This window comes from Aotus nancymaae, unplaced genomic scaffold (genome assembly GCF_030222135.1).
Source record: "Aotus nancymaae isolate 86718 unplaced genomic scaffold, 86718_ANA_hifiasm-v0.15.2.pri h1tg000040l, whole genome shotgun sequence".
In the NCBI taxonomy this organism is placed as follows: domain Eukaryota; kingdom Metazoa; phylum Chordata; class Mammalia; order Primates; family Aotidae; genus Aotus; species Aotus nancymaae.
Window position 1 is genome coordinate 117,856,629 of NW_026988454.1, and position 21,612 is coordinate 117,878,240.

Consider the following 21,612-nt stretch of genomic DNA (forward strand, 5'->3'; position numbering starts at 1 on the left):
AGATAGCCCCACTGGATTCAACATGGGGGTAGCCCCGCCCAGCTCATCCCCACCAATTACAGCCTGCCTGGGTGGGGGAACAATGAAGAGACAGCTGTGTTCTGGCACCTGGCATATTGAGGAGAGCGGGCAGCTGGCTGGCCGCCTCTTCTAGTCTAGAAGGAGGAGAGGGCAGGGAACATATGCAGGATTTTCCTCTGAGTTGGAACCCAGACTACACTTCCTTCCTTTTTTTCTTTTTTTAAGACAGAGTTTTGCTCTTGTTGCCCAGGCTAGAGTGCAATGGCGCAATCTCGGCTCACTGCAACCTCTGTCTCCCGGGGTCAAGCGATTCTCCTACCTCAGCCTCCCAAGTAACTGGGATCACAGGCATGTGCTACCACGCCCGGCTATCTTTTTTTGTATTTTTAGTAGAGAGGGGGTTTTACCATGTTGGTCAGGCTAGTCTGGAACTCCTGAGCTCAAGTGATCCACTTGGCCTCCCAAAGTGCTGGGATTACAGGCCTGAGCCAGCACACTCTGCCTAGACTGCACTTTCTAATTGTGTTTCTTTAAGCATGTTGACTCTTCTGGGCTCCAGTCCTCTCCGCTGTACCTTCAGTAACTGGCAGTAACTGGAAGGAGTAACTGGAACAGGACAATATATGAAACCCATTTGCCTAAACCTCAGAAGCAGTGAGTCTGCAGCCCGAACAGACTCCTGAACACCAGACATGCTCACAGTAGAAGACTAGGACCCCAGCGGGCCTCTGTGGGCCCTCTCCTGGGGAAGAAAAGTAGACGCACAGTCTCTCCCAGCTGGACATAGCTCGGCGGCATTCCCCCTCAGGGAAAGGAAGAGGGATGCCTACTTCAAGATCCTCTTCTCCACCTGCTTCCCCCCACCTCAGATTAAATGAGATTCTGTGAGATAGCTGGGTATATCTCTCTGGGTTTATAGCCTGGGCTTTATGTTATTTTTTTATTTATTTTTTGAGACCAAGTCTCACTCTGTTGCCCAGGCTGGAGTGAAGTGGTGTGATCTTGGCTCACTGCAACCTCCACCTCCCAGGTTCAAACAATTCTCCTGCCTCAGCCTCCAGAGTAGCTGGGATTACAGGCATCCACCACCACGACCGGCAATTTTTGTATTTTTAGTAGAGATGGCGTTTTACTATGTTGGTCAGGCTGCTCTCAAACTCCTGACTTCAGGTGATCCATCTGCCTCAGCCTCCCAAAGTGCTGGTATTACAGGTGTGAGCCATCGCACCCGGCCTGTTTTTTATTTTTATTTATTTTATTTATATATTTTTTTGAGACAAGGTCTCATTCTGTCACTCAGGCTGGAGTGCCATGGCATGATCATGTCTCAGTGCAGCCTCAACCTCACAGGATCAAGTGATCCACCTTAGTCTCCCGAGTAGCTGGGACCACAGGCAGGTGCCACCAAACCCGGTTTCTTTTAAAAAATTATCTTGTAGAGACAGGGGTCTCAATGTGTTGCCCAAGCTGGTCTCGAACTCCTGGGCTCAAGAGATCCTCCCACCTTTACCTCCCAAAGTGTTGGGATTACAGGCATGAGCCACTGTGCTCAGCCTATTTTGTTTTTTAAATACCTACCTCATTCTTCTACTTCATAAATTAAGTAGATCAGATGAGATACTGCCCATGAAGTGTTTTGTATACCTCAAAGCCTTGGGAATATGAGCATTTGTCATCATCCCCACCACCAGCTGCCATTAGTATCATCGTCTCCATCAGCATGTCAGACCTTAAAGAAAGAAAACTTATAAGGCCTGTTCCACTTCTATCCAAAGGAAGCAGAGGAGAGGAGCAAGAAAATATAGACATAGGCAGAGTCTTCCTTTCCTTCCAGTTGCTTCCTGAGGAGGTATGATGACCATGTGCTATCCTAGGGCTGTGGGTGACATGTACTTTGGGTACACACATATGCCAAGCTTCTGAGTTCAGGATCTCACTCAGTTCTCACCACTAGCCAGACACAGTGGCTCATACTTGTAATCTCAGCACTTTGGGAGACTGAGGCAGGCAGATCATTTGAGGTCAGGAGTTCAAGACCAGCCTGGCCAACATGATGAAACCCCATCTCTACTAAAAATACAAAAATTAGCCAGGCGTGGTGGTGTGCGCCTGTAGTCCCAGCTATTCAGGAGGCTGAGGCAGAAGAACTGCTTAAACTCACAAGATAAAGGTGACTGTGAGCCAAGATTGCACTGCTGCACTCCAGCCTGGACAACACAGTGAGACTCCGTCTCAAAAAAAAAAAAAAAAATTCTCACCATCACCCTGCAGGGGAGCAATTATTATAACCATTGTACAAATAAGGAAACTGAGGTTCAGGGTGGTTAAGCAACTCACCTAAAGCCTCACAGTGTATAAATGGCCTGATCTTCCTCTAGACCTGCTCCTTCCCTATGCTTTCCCATCTATAAGTGACAATTTATATCTTTCTAGTTACTTTGGCCAAAATCTTAGAGGTTATTGGTTTTTTTTTTTGTTTTTTTTTTGAGACAGTTTCGCTTTTATTACCCAGGCTGGAGTGCAATGGCGCGATCTCTGCTCACCACAACCTCCGCCTCCTGGGTTCAGGCAATTCTCCTGCCTCAGCCTCCTGAGTAGCTGGGATTACAGGCACGCGCCACTATGCCCAGCTAATTTTTTGTATTAGTAGAGACGGGGTTTCACCATGTTGCCCAGGATGGTCTTGATCTCTTGATCTCGTGATCCACCCGCCTCGGCCTCCCAAAGTGCTGGGATTACAGGCTTGAGCCACTGTGCCCAGCCCTAGAGGCTATTCTTGACTCTTCTCTTCCTATTATAGATCACTACCTACATTAGCCAATTCTGGTGGTTTTACTTTCAAAATCTTCAGAATCTCATCACTTGTCACTGATACCACCATGACTTCCCTCATCTGAGCATCCATCATCTCATTTCTCATTTCTCATTGCCAGAATGATTGCAGTAGCCACCTAACTGGTGTTCTGTCACATCAGGGTCACCACTTGCCAGGGTCTGACCAGCAAACCCCATCTTGCATGGCGGATGAATAAGGTATACCGACACAGATCTTTTGCCTGTCAGTTGGACTAGGGGCTCTGCTGCCTTAGTCTGCAGTGTTGCCTTGATCAGATCAAATAACAAAGGTCATGAGTAAACACCACTAGAAGGTAATTAACATTCTCCCCTTCCCCCCACCAGAGAGCCATCCTGGCCTCCAATGATTAAAGGTTACTTTTAGGACCAAATGAGTAAAGAAGCTATTTTTAGATATAAGTATTCTATATTTGGCTTTTCTGCTATTAATTCAAGGTAAAGAGATTTAGGCTGCCTTCAGCCAGAACTTTTACTGAAACTATGCAAACCCCACTGCCTTCCAAGAAGGTTTGTGACTATTTCCTGTCTTTACAATTTCTCCCACCATCCTGACTGAACCCCACAGTGTTCCTGTTTCTCTTTTCTACACAGTGGCCTGAATGATGCTTATAAAACAGGAACTGAATCCTATCCTTTTCCTGCTCAAATTATCCAATGGCTCACATCTCACTCAGAGTTAAAGCCAAAGGTTCTGACTTTTGAGCCCAGGATTTCAAGACCAGCCTGGGTAACATGGTGAGACTTTGTCTCTACAAAAAAAAATTAAAAAAAAAAATTAGGCCGGGTGTGGTGGCTCATACCTGTAATCCCCACACTTTGGGAGGCCAAGCTGGGTAGATCACGAGGTCAGGAGTCTGAGACCAACCTGAGCACATGGTGAAACCCTGTCTCTACTAAAAATACAAAATTTAGCTGGGTGTGGTGATAAGGGCCTATAATCCCTGTTACTCAGGAGGCTGAGGCAGGAGAATTGCTTGAACCCTAGAGGCAGAGGTTGCAGTGAGCTGAGATTGACCCATTGCACTCCAGCCTGGGCGACAGAGTGAGACTCCACCTCAAAAATAAATAAATAAATTAGCTGGGCATGGTAAGGCACACCTGTAGCCCCAGCTCCTCAGGAGGGTAAGGTGGGAAGATCGCTTGAGCCCAGGAGTTCAAGGCTGCAGTGAGCCGTGTTCATGCCACTGCACACCAGCCTGGGCAACAGAGCAAGACCCTGTCTCAAAAAAGAAAAAATATATATTTAGAATTTAATTTTAGGAAGTTGTAAAAAATGTTAAAATATTTGAAGCTCTTGGTTACGTAGGATCACTGATCATTATGAAACAATGCTAGAGGCTGGGCACGGTGGCTCACGCCTGTAATCCCAGCACTTTGGGAGGCCGAGGTGGGTGGATAACCTGAGGTCCGAAGTTTGAGACCAGCCTGACCAACATGAAAAAAACCATGTCTCTACTAAAAATACAAAAATTAGCTGGGCATAGTGGTGCGTGCCTGTAATCCCAGCTACTTGGGAGACTGAGACAGGAGAATCGCTTGAACCCGGGAAGCAAAGGTTGCAGTGAGCCGAGATCGTGCCATTGCACTCCAGCCTGGGCAACAAGAGCAAAACTTGGTCTCAAGAAAAAAACAAAAAACAAGGCCTGGCAAGGTGGCTCACGCCTGTAATCCCAGCAATTTGGGAGGTAGAGGTGGGCAGATCACAAGGTCAGGAGATTGAGACCAGCCTGACCCACATGGAGAAACCCTGTCTCTACTAAAAATACAAAATTAGCCAAGCATGGTGGTGCATACCCGTAATCCCAGCTACTGGGGAGGCTGAGGCAGGAGAATCACTTGAACCCAAGAGGCGGGGGTTGCGGTGAGCCGAGATCGTGCCATTGCATTCCAGCCTAGGCAACAAGAGCAAAATGTCTCAAAAAAAAAAAAGGTAAAGAAAAACCTTTTGCAATCTCTTTTCAAGAGCAGACCAAAACTCCTAGAAAACCTTATTATTTGTTGATTTATTCTTTTATTTTTATTTTTATTTAGGGACAGGGTCTTGCCTTGTTTCCCAGGCTGGAGTACAGTGGCACAATCACAGCTCACTGCAGCCTTGACCTCCTGGACCCAAGCCATCCTCCCACCTCAGTCTCCCCAGTAGCTGGAACTAAAGGTGCATGCCACCTGCCCAGCCATTTTTTCTTTCTTTTCTTTTCTTTTCTTTTTTTTTTGTAGACATAAGGTCTCACTATGTTGCCCAGGCTGGTCTTGAACTCCTAGCCTCAGGTGATCCTCCTGCCTCAGCCTCCCAAATTGATGAGATTATGGGCATGAGCCACCATGCCTGGCCAAGCCCAAATTCTAGTTTTGCTTAAGTGTATTTTTTTATATTAAGGCTTATTTGTAAAATCTTTTTAATAAATTTATTCAATTTTAATCAGAAAATTATCTTTCTCCCAATGTTCTGTATCCATTCAGGTTTTTTGTTTCATTTTATTGATAAATAATTGTTTATATGTATGGGATACAAAGTGATATTTCAATACATGTATGCATTATGGAATTATCAGATCAGAATAATCAGTTTATATATCACCTCAAATATTTATTATTTCTTCGTGGTGACAGTATTTTATTTATTTTTTAAAACTTTTATATATGTATGTATGTCTATTGAGACAGGGTCTTACTCTGTCACTCAGGCTGGAGTGCTGTGGCATGATCATGGCTCACTGCAGCCTCACCCTCCTGGGTTCAGCTGATCCTCCCACCTCAGCCTTCCCAGTAGCTGGGACTACAGGTGCATGCCACCACACCTGGCTAATTTTTGTATTTTTAGTAGAGACAGGATTTGGCCATGTTGCCCAGGCTGGTCTTGAACTCCTGAGCTCAAGTGATCCTCCTGCCTTGGCCTCCCAAAGTGCTGGAATTACAGGCGTGATTCACCATACCCGATAGACATTTTAAATGCTCTCTTTTAGCCAGGCGTTGTGCTACAGGCCTATACTCTCAGCTACTTGGGAAACTGAGGCAGGATGATTGCCTAAACCCAGGAGTTCAAATCCAGCCTGGGCAACAGAGTAAAATAGTATCATAGTAAAATCCGGTCTTAAAAAAGAAATCCTAGGCTGGGCATGATGGCTTACATGGGAAATCCCAGCACTTTGGGCAGAGGAGGCGGGCAGATCACTTGAGGTCAGGAGTTTGAGACCAGCCTGGCCAACGTGGCAAAAACACTTCTCTACTAAAAATTCAAAAAACAAAACAAAATACCAAAAACAAAACAAATAGCTGGACGTGGTGGCTTGTGCCAGTAATCAATGCCAGCAACACAAGAGGCTCAGACATAAAAATCACTTGAATCCGGGAGGTGGAAGTTGCAGTGAGCAGAGATCACACCACTGCACTCTAGTCTGGGTGACAGAGTGAGACTCCATGTCAAAAAAAGAAAAAAAAAAGAAAGAAAAGAAATAGTGTTTTTTAGTTATCTTGAAATATATAATACATTTTATCAACTGTAGTCACCTTGCTGTGCAGTGGAACACCAGAACTTATTTCTCCTATCTAGCTATAGCTTTGCTCTCATTGACCAGAGCCTTCCCTTTCCCCTAGGCACCCCTCCATTTCCATTGTTTTTGTTCTTCCTTCTTTCATTCTGAAACAGCCTTAAATAATGTCCAAACTAGACAAAATTAATCTTTTCCTTTACCAAAAAAGAAAATTCTCTTATATTTTTTCCTAACCAAAAGTATGCATTAGCTTTCTTGTATATTTTGCATACAGAGTTGTTTCCCTTATGATTTCTAGTTTTAACTACATATATTAGAGTTCTTAACCCTTAGTAATCTTAATTTCTAGTGAAAACTAGGAAGTAAGCAGTTACAAACTATCTGTTACATAAGCATTCGGTAGATTGACAAATCTATAAATACATCATTTTATAATTTCTGGAAGTATGTGCTTTCTCATAGAATAATTTTATTTATTTATTATTTATTTATTTATTTATTGAGACAGAGTTTCGCTCTTGTTACCCAGGCTGGAGTGCAATGGCGTGATCTCGGCTCACCACAACCTCTGCCTCCTGGGTTCAAACAATTCTCCTGCCTCAGCCTCCCAAGTAGCTGGTACTACAGACGTGCGCCACCACGCCCAGCTAATTTTTTGTATTTTTAGTAGAGACGGGGTTTCACCTTGTTGACCAGGATGGTCTCGATCTCCTGACCTCGTGATCCACCCGCCTCGGCCTCCCAAAGTGCTGGGATTATAGACATGAGCCACCGCGCACGGCCTATTTATTTATTTGTTTGTTTATTTATTTATTTAGACAGGGTCTTGCTGTATTGCCCAGTGGAGACATCATAGCTAACTGCAACCTCAAACTCCTGGGCCCAAGTAATCCTTCTACCTTGACCTCGTGAGTAACTAGTACTACTACAGCTCTGTCACCCAGGCTAGAGTGCAGTGACATGATTATAGCTCACTGGAGTCTCAAACTCCTGACCTCAAGTGATCTTCCCACCTCAGCCTCCCAAAATGCTGGGATTACAGGCGTGAGCTGCTGTACCCTGCCTCATAGTACAATTTTAAAGTGGCAAAGGGGCCAGGCGCAGTGGCTCATGCCAGTAATCCCAGTGCTTTGGGAAGTCGAGGCAGGTAGATCACTGGAGGTTGGGAGTGCGAGACCAGCCTGACCAACATGGAGAAACACCATCTCTACTAAAAATACGAAATTAGCCAGGCATGATGGCGCATGCCTGTAATGCCAGCTACTTGGGAGGCTGAGGCAGGAGAATCACTTGAACCCGGGAGGCAGAGGTTGTGGTGAGCCAAGATCTTGCCATCACACTCCAGCATAAAGTGACAGACCCAAATATCTCTAGTTCCTTTGTAATAAGACAAGAGTAGATAAACTTATGTTCAGCAATTAATGTTTCACTATTTTATTTTGTTGGGAAATGATCTAGATATATAATGAATAGCCATCACGTAATTTAACCTAGTATAACTTTAAGAAGAAAGTTGCCGAAGAGATTTGGGAAACTATTTTTAAACAGACATATAATAAAACAAAGTTATTGGCCAGGCATGATGACTCACCTGTAATTCCAGCATTTTGAGAGGCTGAGGTAGCAGGATCACTTGAGGCCAGCAGTTGGAAACTACCCTGGGCAACATAGCGAGACCCCATCGCTACAAAAATAAAAATAAAACAATCAGCTGGTTGTGGTGGTGCATGACTATTACTCAGCAGGCTCAGACAGGAGGATTGCTTCAGCCTGGAAGTTTGAGACTGCAGTGAGCAGTCTCTCTCAAAGCCACTGCACTCCAGCCTGGGTGATAGAAGGAGATCCTGTCTCCAAATGAAAAAAAGCAAAACAAAGCATGGTTATTGTTAAAAGGTATATATATTATTTATATATTTATTTATTTATTTTTCAGACGGAGTCTTACTCTGTCGCCAGGCTGGAGTGCAGTGGTGTGATCTTGGCTCACTGCAACCTCTGCCTCCTAGGTTCAAGTGATTCTCCTGCCTCAGCCTCCCAAGTAGCTGGGACTACAGGCGCTCACCACTACACCCAGCTAATTTTTGTATTTTTAGTAGAAACGGGTTTTTACCATGTTGGCCTGGATGGTCTCGATCTCCTGACCTCGTGATATGCCTGCCTCGGCCTTCCAGTGTGCTGAGATTACAGGCATGAGCCACTGTGCCCAGTCAAAAGGTTTATTTTAAAACTTCTATCCTACTTAACATATATTTAAGTCACTTGTTCTTAATTATGCTTGGGCAACAATTATGCATGAAAATCTTATGAAACATTAGACAACGCTAGCCATTATTAAGTTATTTCCCTGATAACTGTTTTATAGCACATGAATGTTGAGCAAATATCATGAAAGCAAAAACCTGCAAGTTAAATAGATGAGAGCGAAAGAGAGCAGGAGAGCTTAAAGTTTAGTGACTGAGTAGGAGGAAGAATTAGTTCACAGGGCCTGTTGCTAGGTGGTCTGCCACTGTGTAGAGAGGCGCTGTGTCTTCTGAACTTGTGAAAGGGCAGACACAGCATGGGGAGCATAAAGGTGAGTGGGGAACCCCCTGAAGCTGGCAAAGCTTGACTGCAGAGCCCTGGCAATGGGAGCCGTAAGGAACACCAGAGTGATCCTTGCCACCCATCCCAGGTGCTTCTGCCAAAGTAACTGAACCTATTATGTCCCAGGCCTAGAGACCAGTGCTCTCTGTAATTCTTTCAGGGAAAGGGAAGTGAAAACAGGCATCTGGTGTTTAACAGATTTTCTGGGGAAGCTGGAGGAGCTTGGGGAATTTAAGGAATTTGCTGAGGAAGTGAGGCCAGATTTTGAGGAGGGCAGTTTAGGGGATCTGGAGATCCAAGAGATCTTCTGGAGGGCGAGGGCCAGGGAGTTGGGGGTAAACTGGAGTATAAGAAGGTGGAGAAGGGATATTTACGGTGGATTTGGATTTCAATTTTGTTCTAGCTGATTTCTGTGTTCCTGTTTTTTGATCTCATTAAGGGAGTCCCCAAGGTCAGCCTTTATACCTCTTTTCAATTTGATCTTCCCATGGGTATTAATACGATAGTTGTTTAGGAGAGCTGGAATTTTTTTCTTTTCTTTCTTTTTTTTTTTTTTTATACAGGGTCTCACTCTGTCGCCCAAGCTGGTATGCAGTGGTGTGATCAAGGCTCACTGCGCCTCGACCTCCTGGGCTCAAGCGATCTGCCCAGGGTCAAGTCATCCTCCTACCTCAGCCTCCTAAGTAGCTGGGACCACAGGCATACGCCACCATGCCTGGCTAATTTTTGTATTTTTTGTAGGGATGAGGTTTTGCCATGTTGCTCAGATTGGTCTTGAACTCTGGGGCTCAAGCGATTCACTTTGGCCTCCCAAAGTGTTGGGACTACAGGTGTAAGCCACTGCACTCGATCGTTTTTGTCTTTTCTCAAATAGTGCCAATTTGTTTATTCCAGAAGTGACTCAAACCAATAAGCTTTTTCATTTAAAGCTCTGGAGACGGGTGGGCACGGTAGCTCCAGCCTGTAATCCCAGCACTTTGGGAGGATGAGGTGGGTGGTGTCAGGTCTCCATATGCAAGCCTGGAGCCTGAAAGTCTGAAGTCCTGCTTGCCTCCGCTGAGCTATTGTCCCTGATCGCCCAGTGGAGCTTCCCCAGACAAGCCCCTCACCCAACCCTACCATCTTAACTGTTCTTATGATAATGTAAATACCTCTCACCTAACCCGGCCATTGTAACTGAACTTGTGGTCATGTATACTCCTTGCCCCTACCCCTCACCACTGTAACTGAACTTACTCTGCAACACCCCCCTCCCCCAAAAATTACCCAAATCTATAAAACCAACTCCTATCCCACTGCCCTTTGCTAATGCCCTTTTCAGCCTTAGCCCACCTGCACCCAGGTGAACAAACAGCCATGTTGCTCACACAAAGTCTGTTTGGAAAGTCTCTTCATTCAAAGCATGCATTTTTCAACAGGCGGATCACAAGGTCAGGAGTTTGAGATCAGCCTGGCCAACATGGTGAAACCCCGTCTCTACTAAAAAATACAAAAATTAGCCAGTGTGGTGGCTGGTGCCTGTAAACCCAGCTACTCGGGAGGCTGAGGCAGGAGAATTGCTTGAACTTGGGCAGCAGAGGTTCCAGTGAGCTGAGATCATTCCACTGCACTCCAGCCTGGGCGACAGAGCAAGACTCCATTTAAAAAACAAACAAAAAAAGAGCTGGGGGAAACTTTGCAGGCTCAGAATAAATCTTTACTGTGCGTGCAAATGGCATTCCTGATGGATGCAGAAGTTGCAGCCCCATAATCCAAAAAATTCACTTCCAGAGACAACCTAAGAAGGCAAAGAAAGACCTTCCCTGCCACAGGCAGTTAAGGATAGTGTTTGTGAAAATGGAAGCTTGGTTTGCCAAGGAATGTGGGACAACTCTAGTCATAAACCTGCTAATTTGCTAATCTACGACAGCAGTTGTCCTCTCTGGGCAGGCATTAATTGGAGGGGACTTTCCCAGCACTAACTAAGCAATGGAGGTTGAGATATCATTGGCCCGTTATAGACTGGGACCTCTTATTAAGGCAGACACTTCAAGAGCTGGCAAGGTCACATGGAAAGAAGGCTGCTTGTCACTTCATATCTCAGGCTCCCAGCCTGTTAGACTGGCTGCCTGATGCAAGCCAACACTTGCACCCTCTGGCTGGCAGAGACCAGAGAGAAAATTCTCACTGGTCACAAAGCTAAGCCATCAAGACATAAAACAAGACAAAAGGAGATTCTCATTCCATGATTCTCCTCCTTATGACAAAGGACACGAAAGACAGAGGCAAAAAACAAACAAAAATGACTATCCCCGGGAGGGAAGGGATCTGAAAACCAGTACTAGACCAAAAAACAAAAGGAAAAAACCCAAACACCAGTGTGCTACACAAGAACACACAAATATTTTCTTTTGCTAATCTAAATTCAGAAAGGGGAAAACCAGGCTGGGCACAGAGGCTCACACCTGTAGTCTCCACACTTTGAGAAACCAAGGCGGGCAGATAACCTGAGGCCAGGAGTTTGAGACCAGCCTGCTCAACGTGGTGAAACCCTAAAAAATTACAAAAATTAGCTGGGCATGGTGGTGCATGCCTGTAATCCCAGCTATCTGAGGCTGAGGCACAAGAGTCACCTGAACCCAGGAGGTGGCAGTTGCAGTGAGCCAAGATCGTGCCAGTTCACTCTAGCCTGGGCAACAGGGTGAGACTGTATCTCAAAAAATAAAATAAATTTAAAAATAGAGAAATAAAGAGGAGAAACAAAACCAAAGAGACATTTACCACTCTCTCTTTGACCATACCCTGCAGGCAGAGATCTAAAAGCTATGGCAAGAATCTTACCTGGAATCCTGCATTTGTAGCAGCACAGGAGCTAGCAGGTCCCAGTCAGTGAGGTCCTTTTGTAATAGAGCCTATATTACTAAAACAGAAACACACACACACACACACACACACACACACACACACACACACACGAGCTATTCTTTTTTTTTTTGAGACAGAGTTGCTTGTTGCCCAAGCTGTAGTATAGTGGTGCAATCTCCGCTCACTGCAACCTCCGCCTCCCGGGTTCAAGCAGTTCTCTGCCTCAGCCTCTCGAGCAGCTGGGACTACAGATGCCTGCCACCACACCTGGCTCATTTTTGTATTTTTAGTAGAGACGGGGTTTTATCATCTTGGCCAGGCTGGTCTTGAACTCTTGACTGTGATCCATTTACCTCAGCCTCCCAAAGTGCTGGGATTACAGGCATGAGCCACTGTGCCGGCCTTTTTTTTTTTTTTTTTGAGACAGGGTCTGGCTCTGTCTCTCAGGCTGCAGTGCAGTGGTGTGATCTCTGCTCATTGCAATCTCTGGCTCCCAGGTTCAAGTGATCCTCCCACCTCAGCCTCCCAAGTAGCTGAGACTACAGGTATGTACCAGTACGCCTGGCTAATTTTTTTTTTCTTGAAATGGAATTTCACTCCTGTTGCCTAGGCTGGAATGCAATGGTCTGATCTCGCTCACTGCACTCTCCACCTCCCGAGTTCAAGCAATTCTCCTGACTCAGCCTCCCAAGTACCTGGGATCACAGGCACCCACCACCACGCTTGGCTAATTTTTGTATTTTTAGTAGAGACAGGGTTTCACCACGTTGGTCAGGCTGGTCTTGAACTCCTGACCTCAGGTGATCCGCCTGCCTCAGCCTCCCAAAGTGCTGGGATTACAGGTGTAAGCCACTGCGCCTGGCCTAACTTTATTATTATTATTATTTAGTAGAGATAGGGTTTCTCCATGTTCCCCAGGCTGGTCCCAAACTCTTTGGTTCAAGTGATCCACCAGTTTTGGCCTCCCAAAGTGCTAGGATTATAGATGTGAACCACTGCTATTTTCCTTTTTCTTTGTCCTTCTCCTCTTCCATGCATAATTGCTTATACATAGTCATTTTGGTAGAAGTTAGTCACTAATAATTGGTTAACTTCATATCCTGACCCTGGGGCCTGCCCGCAAGATTAATTAACTTTGTTTTTTTCAAAGAACAATGATCTTTAGGTCATGCAGACCTCCTTGATGGCATCCTTTGATCGACCTGGGGCTGTTCATAGCTTTAATCACTGGGGAATCTCACCTCCCACAACCTACCTTACTCATAAAAGGCCCTAGTGATGTTCAAAGCAGGTCAGATTTGAGAGTTTGTCTCTCCCGTGCTCACACATTGGCCAAATCGAATAAACCATTCTCTCTTCCGAAGCACTGATGTGCCTCTGTTTGGCTTCCATCAGGTACTCAAACTGAGCTTTTGAGGTTCTACAACTGTAGGAGAGAAAAAAAATACTGCTTCTTGGTATCCTTCTAAGTTCTTTGGCAGGTCTATGAATTAAATTGGCATAAGACAGATTTACAGGAGAAGAACATTTTTAATTTCATATGTATCACAGGAGTCCCACAAAAACAGAAGACTCCAAGAAACAGCCCGAAAATTGAGGCTTATATACTATCCTGAGTTACAGAATAGGGGTTTGGGGCTTCTGGGGGTGATGGAGACATAGGAGAGTGAGAGGAGGAAATGGGTGGTGAATAAAGGGTGCCTTATTATGCAGATTAAAGTCTGTCAGATGATAAAAATTGTCTAGAGTAGATCTCTTCCTGAAATAGATACCCTCTCTAATGAAAATGTCCCTTTTAAATGTAAATTTCCTTTATAAAAGAACAGCTTTTCAGAGCAACTCTTATGTCTGCAGTTTCTCAAAATAACATGCTTGAAATATTCAACATGCTGGCCGGGCACAGTGGCTCATGCCTGTAATCTCAGCACTTTGGGAGGCCAAGGCAGGCGGATCATCTGAGGTCGGGAGTTCGAGACCAGACTGACCAACATGGTGAAACCCCGTCTCTACTAAAAATACAAAAATTAGCCAGGCATAGTGGCGAGGCTCTGTAATCCTAGCTACTCAGAAGTCTGAGGCAGGAGAATCGCTTGAATCTGGGAGACAGAGGTTGCTGTGAGCTGAGATTGTGCCTTTGCACTCCAGTGTGGGTGACAGAGTGAGACTCCATCTCAAAAAAAAAAAAAGAAATTATCAATGTGCCAAAGAGGTATATTTTGGGGTAGCATAGTCTAGTCATCAGCAGTTCTGTTTTGGAGTGGTGTGTCCTGAGCTCCCAAAGCACCTGCTAAAGGTTCTTTATCCAGAAATCTACGTGGCTCCATCTCTGACCTCCTTCAAATTTTTGCTCAAATATTACTCAACCATCCTATTTAAACCTTCCACCCTACCTCCAGCTGCCCTACCATCCTTTCCTCTACTTTCTTTACTTCTCTGCTAAGTCATTGTCAGACATGCTATGTATTTTTCTTCCTTATCTTGTTAGTTATCTGCCTCCCTTACTAAAAGGTAAGTTCCACCGATGCGGTGGCTCACACCTGTAATCCTAGCACTTTGGGAGACCGAGGTGCATGGATCGCCTGAGGTCAGGAGTTTGTCGAGAGCAGCCTGGCCAACATGGAAACCTCATCTCTACTAAAAATACAAAAAACTAGCTGGGTGTGGTGGTACACACCTGTAATCCCAGCTACTCAGGTTGCTGAGGCAGGAGAATCACTTGAACCCGGGAGGTGGAGGTTGCAGTGAGCCGAGATTGTGCCAGTGCACTCCAGCCTGGGTTTACAGAGTGAGACTCCATCTTAAATAAATAAATAAATAAAATATAAGTTCCGTGAGAGAAGGGACTTGAGAGTAGAAATTATTTTGTCTGCTGTTGTGGCCCAGTACTTGGCAATAAATACTTGTAAAAACTGTTGTAAGAAATGTGAAAGGAAAAGAGACCCCAAACTTACAAAGGGAAAAATTATCCAAAATCTTCACCCTAAGGCAGAGTTGTATTGAATCTCACCCTAACAGTGTAAATTAATAGCTTGTCTTCACAGGCATGGGACAAAGACAAGGCTAGAAATCATTCCTTTGCCCACCCCAAGACAAACGCGTGTTTGACTTCTTCCTCTGTTCTATGTGTGCTTTATCCAACATAAAATGCAGATTTACTGAGCCAAGATGAAGGCGTAATGGACTGTTCCTCTTTTCCCTACTGCTACTCTTTCCCCTTTAAGTACGGAAATCCCAAAACCCTCTTTGGAAAAATGACAGGCCACAGAGCCTCATGTAACTTTTGTCTCTTTTTCCCAGGCTCATCCTCAACCTTGGCAAAATAAACTGCTAAGTTAATGGAGATCTGTCTCAGACACTATTTTTGGTTTATGGAACAAATAAATGTTCTGTGGTGGGATCCAAACCCAGGTTTGCTTGCCTCAGAGTCTATGCAGCTGGGTTCCAAGGCTCCACTGATCTGAACACTCCCAGGATGTGTGTAGGAACTCCTGGGCTGCACAGACAGCTGGAGAGAGCCTCAATGGGGAGGAACTGAGCACACTGGGCAAAGGGGAGGAACGGCAGGCCCTGGTGGCTTCTGGGAACTGCCAAAGTGCACACTCTGCAGGGAACAGTGGAGGCCCCGCCAAGCACTGGCCCATATCTGTGGTTGCTGTGACCTTGGCTAAGTCACATCCCGCTCCTCCCAGCCTCTGTTTCTGTAGGGTCCAGCCCTACAGGGTCCTGTGAGCCCCTCTCTGCTGGTGTGGAGACGAGAAACTGTGGAAATAAAAGACACAAGATACTGAGAAAGAGAAAACAGAGTTTGGGCCCAGGGGTCCACTGCCAACCAAAGCACAGAGTCCCGCAGTGGTGCCGAGTGCCTGGACGCTCTGACTTTTACTGAGTACAAAGCAGGGGGAAGGGTAGGTAGGATGAGGTAATGGTGGTCAGTGATAGAGTCAGGTAAATCACTTGCCTTGGAGACAGGGGCCCAAGACTTTGAAGAAGCCCAGGCGAAGAGAAAACCTAAGGCATCAGCACCTTTTTCATACTTGTCAAGAAATAACTTAGAATAATTTATGTTACTGTTACTAATTCTTATCTTTTAAGGAAAAGAGGAACCAGGTGCAGAAGCAGAACTTGAAAGGAGACATGGAACGTGACTGCTGAAGCACAGCACCACATAGAGACAACTAAGACCCAGATGTCTGTGGGCCTCCCTGACAGCCATCAGGCTTACCACAAGAGCTTGGAAGAGCAGAGTTTTCTCCTCACTCCCCGGAGGAAGGATACGTCTCGGCCATCTTGGATGTCTCCTTCCCTAGCCAGCTAAACAGCGGGCGCTTTCACAGCGCTGACACTGTGGCACAGCCAAGGCGTCCTCCAGCAGCCCTTATGTGGGGGTGACAGAGGACTTAGAGCATCTTGCCTTAGGGTCACCTCTTTTCCAATATCACTTCAGTCCCATACTTCTTGACCTCAGACTTAGTAAGATTAAAGATTATGCGATTATATATATGTATATAGTTATGATTACATATGAATAGCTATGTGATTATTTATGATTAGATATATATATAGGAATAACTATATAACTATATCTCTAATTCGTTTCTAATTCTGTGTGTATATGAGACCATGCTGAGGCTTCAGACCCTTGCCTCGGCTCTTGCGGGGGTTTCTCCCCACAGGTTTCCATAGCTGTGGGATCTTCCAGCTGTGAGATCCTTGGACCTGGGGCAAGGCCCAGATACTCCTACCTTACCACTGCCTCTTGTAAACAGAGTGAGGGGTTCCTGGGGCCTGGGATGGTGAGGCAGGTAAAGGAAACTGGCTATTGTCTCTGGGGACAATGGGGACCTCCAGGGGCTTTTGGGAAGGGAGGCGGAGGAGGGGCAGTGGCTGACTGGCTCCAAGGAATGGATCTGGTCTTAGTTTACTGTCTAACCTCCGACCCTTCCTGGGATTAACTCCCCTCTCCACCACCTTCTCATCCTCGCCTCCATTAACTGCACTCCACCTCCCTTGGCCTGGCTGAGACATTTTCTCCAAGGCAGGAAAACTGAATCTGCTGTGGATTTCCTTAGCATTCCTGGAAAAATAACCCTCCTCGTCAGGAACAAAGCTGCCAGGGAGCAGTTTCTCCCAGTTCCCAGTTTAGCCTTGTGTCATGGATCCTTCCTGTACTTCTGCCTCCTGTGCACTGCAGGCAACTTTGAGGAAACTGACCAAATCTCCCGTTTCCTCAAGGTCAATTAAAAAAAACAGAGTGTCTGAATACTAACCTGTGAAGATGAAGACTGTGGGTTGACACTAAGTGGCCCCTGGGGTCTGCCTTCCTGGTCCACTCCCTAGATCCCCAGGGCCATCCAGAAACATTCTGGATGATGCCCATACACAGGCATCAGTTAATAGGGCCAGTCACGACAGCATACCTTGCATGTCGACTGTATGCCAGTCCTGTGCAAGGCTCTGCGACAGTGGTGAAGAGGACAGACACAGCAAGAGCCATTAGAGTGATGGACAGCAGTTGGAGAAAGCAGGAATGGTAGCAAGAGTTGCACTAGAGCTAGTGGGTTCTTGCCAGACCCACGAGCACCGAGAGTCCTGCTCTTCCCACCGCTTTCGGCATGTCTCCACCCAGACGCTCAGAGCATGCTGTGAAAGGCTGCTGCCTCCACGTGACTGGCATTAAAAATACATGTCTGGGGCTAGGCTTGTGAAGTTGGCTGGAGGTGCTTCTGAGTTGGTCACTCTGGAACCACATGCTGAGTCTGGGTACCTCTCTCAGGGCCGCCATGGATGCCAGAGCAGGCTGTACACTGCACCACTGGGGGTGGGAGTGGCACCTTCTGGTGCTGTGCTATGCGGTGGCCCTCCTCTCTAACGTGGGAATTATTTTTTATTTTTTATTATTATTAATTTTTTTGTGGTTTTTAAAAATGTTTATTTTGTGTACAAAGAACTATCATGGCTCTTCATGGTAGATGCCTTGGATAATCCTTTGAAAGAAGATCATTTAGTCCAACTTAATGAAACCTATATCCTTTGCGTACTGACGGAAACACTGGCGGCACATTTTGAGGCCGTATTTCCGGATCAGACCGTGCCAGTTTGAACAGACGTGACAAGAGCGAGAATCTTGACCGAATTTTTGCGGGTGGCTCCAATACAGCTGCTGGTGACTCATCTTGCTCTCAGGAGTGCAATGAGGTAAAAGCCTATTATTATTATTTTCTGAGACAGAGTCTCACTCTGTCGCCCAGGCTGGAGCACAGTGGTGCTATCTGGGTTCATGCAACCTCCGCCTCCCGGGTTCAAACGATTCTCCTGCCTCAGCTTCCTGAGTAACTGGGATTACAGGTGAACGCCCCCACGCTCGGCTAATTTTTGTATCTTTAGTAGGGACGGGTTTTCACCATTTGACCAAGCTGGTCTTGAAATCCTGACTCAGGTGATCTGCCTGCCTCAGCCTCCCAAAGTGCTGGGATTACAGGTGTGAGCCACCGTGCCCGGCCGAAAATGGGAATTATAACAATACCTGCAGCTGACCAGACAAAGAGATGAAGAGAATGTGAGGCTCAGAGTTTGGCTCCTAGGCAGGTGTCTCATAAATACTGGTTTCCTTCCTTTGGCTCCTATGTCAGAGGCCATCAGAGAACTGGCTGCTCCTTGGAGGCCGGATGCAAGGCACCCTGCTGCTTATGGGCAGGGTAGATCAGAGGTAGGGGTAGACCTTAGATCAGAGGTTGGGGCTCTGTAAATGCCTGAAGAATTGAGAGGGAGGCTGGCGGAGGCTGTGGCCCCTCGCTCTGTCATGTTTCAGCAGCCTGTTATCCTGTCTGGGAAAACAGCACTGGAATGGAGCCCTTCCTGTGTGTGGGAGGTTGAGAACAGTGCTGACCCCTAAACAAGGAGTTCTGACAAGGAGCCAGGGAGGCCTCATCAAGGGCAGGCAGTGTCAGGAAGTGATGTTGCCAAGGAGCAGGTGGGGAGACCTTGGGACCAGGAACCAGGGCCAGCCAGGTATAGGCAGTGTGGGCGGGGAAAGGGCAGAATTCTAGCCCAGAAGCTGGGAGCTCAGCCCTGTCATTATCACAGTGCCTTTTCCCCTGGGACAACAGACCAGAAACCATCTACCTGAGTGAGGTGCTAGGGCCTGAATGTCACCACTGAAAGAAGAGATGATGCATTTGGAGAGATGGTCCTTTATCCATGACCATCATTCCTCTGCCCACCAATTCCAGGCAATGACAGACCCATGCACAGTGGACCAGGCAATAGGACACACACTAGACATGCCTGTAAGACATAAGCAAAATGGGCCAGGGAGTTGGAGGTTGCCTGAAAAAGTGACCGGAGAGGACAGGTGGGGCCTCCCCAATTCACAAGAGCAGTTGTTCTGGCCAGGGAGGAGGAGGTGGCCCAGGAGAGGAGCTTGCATAGAATGCAGCCATTGTCCCCACTGAGACAGCTGTTGCCCCCCTGACTCAGCTGACAGGACGCTGAGGGTGGGAGGTGGGGGCCCTACCCTCTCTGGCAATGCCTCACAGGGAATGGTCAACTGCTGGGGCAGGAGACAGCTGTTCCCTGGACAGTGAGAGGGATGAGGGTGGAGAGGGGGGTTGAGGAGGAGGTAAGGAAGGACATGCCTAGCATATCTGTTGTAGGGAGGGAGAGCAGCAAAAACCACAAAGCCCCAGGGAAAAAAATCTAATAAAGACTGGGCAAGACTCCAGTGGAGAAAACAATTTTTTACAGAGAAACCAAAAAGGAAGACTTAAATATTCGAATATTTGAATGAATGAGCCAATGTAATGGTCAGTAAAGTATCATAATATTTTATTTTATCTTTTAGAGGTAGGTTCCCCTCTGTCTCCCAGGCCTGGAGTTCAGTGGCACAGTCATAGCTCACTGCAGCCTTGACCTCCTAAGTTCAAGCAATCCTCCTACCTCAATCTCCTGAGTAGCTGGGACTACAGGAACAGGCTACTGTGAGTCACTCTGCCTGGCTATAATTGATATAAAGATGTTAGCTCTGACCAGGCACGGCAACTCATGCCTGTAATCTCAATGCTTTAGGAGGCCAAGATGGTTGGATTGTTTGAGCCCAGGAGTTCGAGACCAGCCTGGGCAGCAAGGCAAAACCTAGTCTCTACCAAAAAATACAAAAATTAGCCAGGCATGATGGGACATGCCTATAGTCCCAGCTACTTAGGAGGCTAAGATGAGAGGATGGCTTGAGCCCAGGAGGTCGAGGCTGCAGTGAGCCATGATCATGCCACTACACTCCAGCCTGGGCAACAGAGAGAGACCTTGTCTCAAAAAAAAAAAAAAAAAGTTAGTTCTCCACCAAGTTAATCTAGAAATTTAGTGCAACTCTGACCAAGAATCCACGAATCTGTGTTTTTTGTCTTTCTTTCTGGAAGCTGATAATAGATTTTATATGGGACAAAAAGATTAAGAATAAGTTAATGCTGAAGAAGAAAAAAAAGAGCAGACCGGGCATGGTGGCTCATACCTGTAATCCCAGCACTTTGGGAGGCTGAGGCAGGCAGTTCACTCGAGCCAAGGAGTTCGAGGTCAGCCTGGGCAATATGGTGAAGCTCTGTCTCTACTCAAAATACAAAAGAAAATTAGGGAGGCATATTGGCACACACCTGTAGTCCCAGCTACTCAGGAGGCTGAAATGGGAAGATCACCTGAGCCTGGGAAGTCGAGGCTGGCGTGAACCATGACAGCACCACTGCACGACAGCCTGGGCGACAGGAGTGAGACTCTGTCTCTAAAATAAATAAATAAATAAATAAAGATAACAAAAATAAGAGGGCACTAGCTCTATAGATACCAATCTGGCCAATCTGGTTGTATGGGAATGAAAATAGTGTGGCAAAATGCAAGAACAGACACAGTGACTAAGGAACAGAATGGATATTAGAAACAGATCCAAGAACACATAGCGCAGAGGGGGAATTGCTGGTCAGTGGAGACGGGACATACATGGTCAGAAATAGGGCTGGAACAGTTGGCCATTCCCAAAAGGAAAAATAAGATTTGATCCTCTGGCACATCAATTACAAAAATAAATTCTGGGCAGGGCCTCGAGGTCAGGAGTTCGAGACCAGCCTGGCCAATATGGTGAAATCCTGTCTCTACTAAAAATACAAAAAATTGGCCGGCGTGGTGGCATGAGCCTGTAGTCCCAGCTACTCAGGAGGCTGAGGCAGGAGACTCGCTTGAACACAGGCAGCAGAGGTTGCAGTGAGCCAAGATTGGGCCATTGCACTCCAGCCTAGGTGACAGAGTGACACTCCGTCTCAAAAAAAAAAAAAAAAATTATAGTGGCATAGAGATCTGAATGTGAAGAGTCAAACTATAACATATAGGCACTGGTAATCCCAGCTTCTGGGGAGGCTGAGGTGGCAAAATCACTTGAACCTGGGAGGCAGAGGTTGCAGTGAGCCAAGATCTCGCCACTGCACTCTGTTGCTCAGGCAACAGAGCAAGACTCCGTCTCAAAAAAATTAATTAATTAATTAATTAAAATACATATATGGATCTTTGGGAATTTAGGATCGTAGATAATTATGTGTTGTATAGATTTTTATGAACTTTTTGCTATGGTATAATAAACTTCTATGCATGAGGCACCTAGCTTCAATAGTAAATTGAAATCTTTTGATTAACAAAAGATACTACATGTCGGGTGTGGTGGCTCACACCTGTAATCCCAGCACTTTGGGAGGCCAAAGCGGGCAGATCACTTGAAGCCAGGAGTTCAAGACCAGCCTGGCCAACATAGTGAAACCCCGTCTCTACTAAAAATACAAAAATT

General features: G+C 46.2%; 1 protein-coding gene across 1 annotated transcript; it reads right to left on the reverse strand.

Moving 5' to 3' along the window:
- Positions 1-17,793: 17,793 nt before the first annotated feature.
- LOC110569352 (small ribosomal subunit protein uS14-like) lies at positions 17,794-17,967 on the reverse strand. The gene has a single exon (XM_064360427.1). The coding sequence runs from the start codon at positions 17,965-17,967 to the stop codon at positions 17,797-17,799; it is 171 nt and encodes a 56-aa protein (XP_064216497.1). The 3' UTR covers positions 17,794-17,796.
- Positions 17,968-21,612: the final 3,645 nt, after the last annotated feature.